We start from the raw sequence: 6,351 nt of genomic DNA on the forward strand, positions 1-6,351 counted from the left end.
TTTTTAAATTCATATTGTCTTAATGCCTTAAATATTTACTACAAAATTATTTTGCTAGATTTTTTTATGTCTTCCTTTGAAAACACAACAATATGAAACTGGTTTCCAATTTTCATCCATGGTGAAACATTTCAGAAAATCAAAGCAAAAAAAAAAAAACAAAAAAAAACTACAAAAATTCATAGCACTCAGATATCTAGTAAAATAAGGTCAGACAGTGTAACTCAATTGTTTAGATAGTGAAATAACATGCTTCCACAAATGTACTAACAAGATTTGCACTGAAATTCTCATTTGGGAAAAGACAGTGTGTGAGAGTAAATTATGATGTCATAGGAGAGAAATGTGCCTACATGAATTATGTTTCACTTACATTTAATGAATTTGCAAAGCAAGGGACTTGGAAATGCCATTATGCAAGGTTGCTAAATGTAAAGAATGCTTGGTAGTAGAGTCTGCTTAATGTAGATCCAACTGAAGGACCAGCTTTCTGACTCAGCTATCCTATCTTGGTAGATAAAGCAATTAAGGAGGGAATGATACCCAACGATTGGTGTAGTAGCATTATAGTCAGCTGTTACAAAGGTGATGCCTTAACCCTTTAGCGTTTAAACTGGCCATAACTGGCCGAAAATAATTCCCCTTTATTTGTTTGAATTGGTCAAATCCAGCTGTATTTGATTTCTCTACGAAATCACTAAAAAAATGAACAATCATGTTATTGATTTCTCGTAGCTTTGAGACAAGGCAAGATAAAACCTTTCCTGCTTTTATTCAAGTAAAAATACTGTGAAATTTTTGAGACTTCTTGGTTTTTTTTTCAACGTTTGAAGAGAAGTATATATCTTAGTTTTTAATGATATGGCATCAGCAAGCAGCAATTCCTACTTTGAAGGTTTTATACCCTTATTGATGTACAAAATGTAAAGGAAAACATTGATCTGTCTTTAAACGAATCTAATATTGATATTTACGAATCTTAGTCAGATGAGGAAGATTTTGATAATGAAAGTGATAACAATGAAAATGGTTGAAGATTACTAAGTCAACCAGAATTCCTGATTTCACAGATAAGACTGGTTAACAACAGAGTCTACCTCCCGATGCTCAACCACTGGACTATAATCATTTTTACCAAAAAGTTTTTTTTCAAAGTGTCACAGAAGAAACAAATAAATATGCTCAATGAATAATTTCTATTCATGGAAGAGCTGATCCACTATGGCAGTCAGCTGGTACTGTAGAGATGCAAACTTTTTTTTACTATAAACATCTTCCTTGACTATGGAATTACTGGAGTCCTGATGTAAGGTATGATAATCCACATATCTCCAGCATTTTGTCTAAGACAAGGTATTTGAAAATATCTCAATATTTGTATTTAGTTGACTTTGCTGATGCCCCCAGCAAAAATGACTCAAACTATGATCCCCTGTTATTGATTTTCTTTGTGATAAGTGGAAACAGACCATATGGGTCAGGATATGATGTAGTATGGTCTCTAACTGAGCCATTTCACCATCAACACCAACACTTCTATTTTGACTGTTTTTTTTCTTCAGTGGCTTTGGCAGAACATCTTGCCCGTGTAAGTACTTATACGTGCAGTACCATTATGAGCAACCACAGAGGTTACCCCATGAAATGAAATGAAATTTTTTTTAAAAAGAGGGGGACATTCTACAAGTGCAAAAACAAAATTTGTTAGCAACTTTTATACAAAGATAAAAGACAGATTTTTATTGTCTACTAATGCTGAGGGGAAACCCTTAGAGAATATTTGCTATAATAAATATATTGGTGGAGTTGACAAATCTGACCACTATTGGGCATACTACCCAGCTGGTAGAGGTACATTTTGTGGCTTTTAGTGAATTTAACTATAGTTAATTGATATATTGTATATGTAAAAAGTTATAAGGTACCTCTGCCAATAAAGGAATTAAGCTAGCATGCTCTGCTGGATGGGTAATGTCAGTGTGTATGAACGACAGAGTGTAAATGATTTAAGAGGAAAACTGGGTATAAGAGACATCAAATTTTGTGTGCAAGAGAGAAGACTGCTGGTTTGATCATGTGATGCATATGGATGAAGATAGCTGCATATCCTCCAGCCAATACCAGCATGGAAAACAACATTAAGCAATAATGATGACAGGCAGATCAGTAACATTAACTAAACTAATTTACTGGCATCTACAGGTGGTGTGGTAGTGAAAGGGTTAATATACAGAAACTGGAAAAATTCCATATCAAGGACATACCATTATACACATTTTTATAAAGTAAGTTCAGAACATGGTTATTGATATACAGATAGATGTTCAATCTTTAAGAGTAATATAAAATAAGTTGCAAGAATGGATTATTATTTACAAATACTGTTAAAACCTACTTTGTGTGTGTTTTTGCAATTTTATATAATCCTTCCTTTTTAAGTGCGGTTTATGATTTGAACTTTTCTCTGAAGTGATGATAGGTGTGATTACAGACTTTTTCCGAAGGTCAACATTTTCATTAACATTTTCTGAAAATAAAAATAATTGAAAATGTAATAAAAAAACATTAATGGTAGAAGTTCATTTTTGATATTCAGATCGATTTATTGTAACCACTTCACAATCGCATTTCTAACAACTATATATTCTTTTATTCATTTACTTGTTTCAGTCATTTGATGGCAGCCATGCTGGAGCACTGCCTTTAGTCAAACAAATCAACCCCAGGATTTATTCTTTGTAAGCCTAGCACTTCTTCTATGAGTCTCTTTTGCCAAAATGCTAAGTTACGGAGACATAAACAGACCAACATTGGTTGTCAAGTGATGGTGGGGGGACAAACACAGACACACAAATACATATATATATATATATATATATATATATGCACACATACACAACGGCATTGGTTGGCCCAAGGCTACAGTAGAAGACGCTTGCCCAAGGTGCCATGCAGTGGGATTGAACCAGAACCATGTGGTTGGGAAGCAAGCTTCTTACCACACAGCTACTCCTGCACCTATAGATCAATAAATTTTCAAAACAACTTTACACACATTTAGTGATAATTAAATTGATGCTTAGGATACAGCTTAAAAAACAAAATTTCACCTAATAAAATCCATTTATGTAATAATGAGATTCAAATTAGCAGCCTTAAGTGATCCTGAATTAAAAGCATGGGTAACAAACAATAAAGGTTTCTTATTTTGTTAGCAATTATCAGCAAATATAAATATATTGATACAATAAGTATAATTATTTAAACTGTTAAGATCTATTCCAAAACAAAAAAAAAACACATTGAAGATATGCATACAATTTACATACCGTTTTCAGCATCTCCAAAGAAAGATGCCTTCATCATTTGTATGTTATTACTATTAACTCCTATTTCAAGTACAAGATTGTGTGGGAATGTTTCAGCTGGTTCAGCATTTTCCATTGGTTCCACTAAAAATGAAAAATAAATGTTCTGAAAGTCAGAAAATACATGCAAATAAATATCTTGTCTATACAGCTCTCCTGAAAAGTCATTCCCTCATTTCTGCTGTAACAGATTATTAAACTTAGCTTGAGCTACCTTAAATTTGTAGTATATCTTTGTTTTTTACTTTAATGTCTAACACAGATACTAACTTCGCCGTATGTCCTGATTGCTTTTCCTTGTTTTCTGAATCGTCTAATATTATCTTCATAATGGAAATGAAATCTCGATATTGTTATTTTAACTCAACTCACTCAAGTTAAGATTCTCTTTCTCCAAATAATTTCTACCAACAAAGCAATGGAGGTCATTTTGTTATTTTAAGAGCAATGGTTACAAAGACAATCAAATCATGTATCAATCAATACTAAGCCTGACAATTTTAAATTTATTTTATAAGAATTTTGATTGGATACTAAGTTGAAACCAATATTGTTATATTTCAGAAGCCATACTTCCACTGGTTGTTGTTGTTGACCTATACTTCTTTCCTCTTCCCTGAAACAGTGTTGTTTGTCTACATTCCCGACTTGATAGATCTGCTTTGTTTTACTTCTACCTTCATTTTAAGCTTTATGTCAAGTAGTACTTACACCGGTATATTCAATGCTGTCAGACATAGTAAATGTTGACAGATATTTGTCCTCATCTTGTTTCTTGTTAACACAACATTTCAGCTGATATACCCTCCAGCCTTCATCAGGTGTCTTGGGGAAATTTCGAACCTGGGTTTTCATCCTTAAGGTATTTTTCGATGTTATTATCATTATTCAGTAATGTAACTAAAAAAAGGCAGTACCCAATACATTATACCATTGTAGTGACGCCTTAATAGCAGACATTCCGGAAAGCTTATCCACGCATGCACAGGGACTAGTTCCGGAAGGAATACAGGAAGAATCTCGTGCGCATGCGTGGTCGTTCGACACCCAAGCTTCGCGCCCTTTTTCATTCTCTTTTCTCGCCGGCCGGCGAAGAGCTCAGACGTACAAGCAGTCTCTCTCCAACATTCCAACTCTGGAGACAGTCTTTCCAACATTCCAACTCTGGAACTAGACAAATAACCACCAACATCATTGACGGCGTCTCAGCAACCAAAAGGGCGAAGTGCTGCCTATTTCCTCTGTAAATAAATATTGTTGTGTTGATGGTTCAGAATCTGTGTTCCGTTGTTTCTTCTAGTAATTTGATGTACGGAAGCGGGTATACACCTAATGGTGTATAACTCCTTTCCTACACCATTATCTTTTCTATTCAGCTAGTCATCATTTGCTCTTGACACTTATCATCACTCTTTAGCATTGTGTAATTATGTCTCTATTACTGTCATTATCCTACAACCACTCTGTTTCTATCATCACTCTCTTGCAACCTTCATCCACCTGTGCTGATTCTTTTTCTCAATTCACATATGCATTTATTCAACTTTTCAAACATATTAACCTGATATGAATGAACAAATATTTCAGTACAGAAAATCTTCTACCCTTACAGGATATAAGGTAATCTCATCAGGACTGTTGCCATGAAAAGTATATTAAACAGACTCTGTAAAATGGATGGTGAATACTCAGAGATGACACAAAGCTGAGAGGGACCTTTAGACTTGTTGCAGATATGTTGACCTCTCTAGTGTCAGTGCCATGATAAAATACGACTAGTAGTGATTAAAAGGGTATCCAACCATAAAAAGCAAACCAAAAATAAAACTTACAAGTGAGACATAATTCTCTGACACGTTTAGTAGGGTAGTAAAATAAGAATTGATTTGAGCAGTGATGACCTGTACAACTCATACCACCAAAGGAAGTAAACAGTAAATGATGATTACGATACTGGATATTTCATAGATAGTACCACAATATTTTTAGATGAAATTGCAAGATAAATGTCAATATAATTGAAAAATTTATTAATTCTAAATTTCAAAACTTAAACACTTACCTTCAAAAGATTTTTGAGAATAATCAAATCCAATTAAATCAGACATTTCAGCATCATCTTCTGTAATGAGCCCATTAACTGGTAGTTGAGAAGTCGACTGCATAGCAGAATCTGAATCATTAATTTCTAACATATCTCTCTTTGTGAAAGCCTGAGGCACATTCAGGTTGGTATCACCATTAGTTGCACTGTTGGGTGGTAGTCTTTGCTTCTAAAACAAAAATGATGTATGATTCAAAAAGAAATAGCTGAGATTAAATAGCATTGAAGAATAAAAGTGATTAACATATCATTATTCCAAAAGTAATAACCTTTGTATGTAAAAGACAAAAATTATTAATTTCTAAGATAATCTACTAAAATCTGATTCCCTTAAAATACAAATAAAGATACAAAAGAAGTTTATCAGAAAATGAGAAAAAAACAAAACAAAACAATACCTCAGTCAAATATATATCTTACAGTGCCGGATTATAAATATACTCCCATATATTACAACACTCTTTACTGCTCATAGCTTTCAAATTTTACTGCCCTCTCTTTTAATCATTCCAGTATTAAAAGCCTCTCAACAGCAAAAATTTTAAAAGACACTTAACCCTTTCGTTACTAACCCGGCCGAAAAATTTTTTGGTTCATAAGACTAACCCGGCCGTAGCTGGCCGAGTGTACCCATTGTTATTTAAATGTATATTTGAACCCAAATCTCGTTAGTACATTCGTTAAAACACCTGATTTCACTTTGCAAACAGTTGAGTTATTGTCTCCGACATTGTTTGGCGTGATATTTGAACTCAGTGAATTTTGGAAGATTTTTTTCCACATTTTTTGCGGCGTTAATTTTTTTCAACTTTGAAGATGGAAAGGAGTTTCATGCTATCAAGCAGTGATTCCAAATTTGAAGGTTTTTCAACAGAAGAT

General features: G+C 33.6%; 1 protein-coding gene across 4 annotated transcripts in view; it reads right to left on the reverse strand.

Moving 5' to 3' along the window:
• The window catches only part of LOC106867789 (nuclear pore complex protein Nup98-Nup96), a 114,383-nt gene that overhangs the window by 22,992 nt on the left and 85,040 nt on the right, over positions 1 to 6,351 (reverse strand). For all 4 annotated transcript variants that reach the window (XM_052973670.1, XM_052973671.1, XM_052973668.1 and 1 more), the window contains 3 exons: positions 5,431 to 5,641; positions 3,330 to 3,452; positions 2,396 to 2,527 (listed from right to left, as the gene is read on the reverse strand). In XM_052973670.1, the coding sequence (XP_052829630.1) occupies positions 2,396 to 2,527; positions 3,330 to 3,452; positions 5,431 to 5,641 (466 nt within the window). The remainder of the gene's footprint in view (positions 1 to 2,395; positions 2,528 to 3,329; positions 3,453 to 5,430; positions 5,642 to 6,351) is intronic.

This window comes from Octopus bimaculoides, chromosome 16 (genome assembly GCF_001194135.2).
Source record: "Octopus bimaculoides isolate UCB-OBI-ISO-001 chromosome 16, ASM119413v2, whole genome shotgun sequence".
In the NCBI taxonomy this organism is placed as follows: Eukaryota; Metazoa; Mollusca; class Cephalopoda; order Octopoda; family Octopodidae; genus Octopus; species Octopus bimaculoides.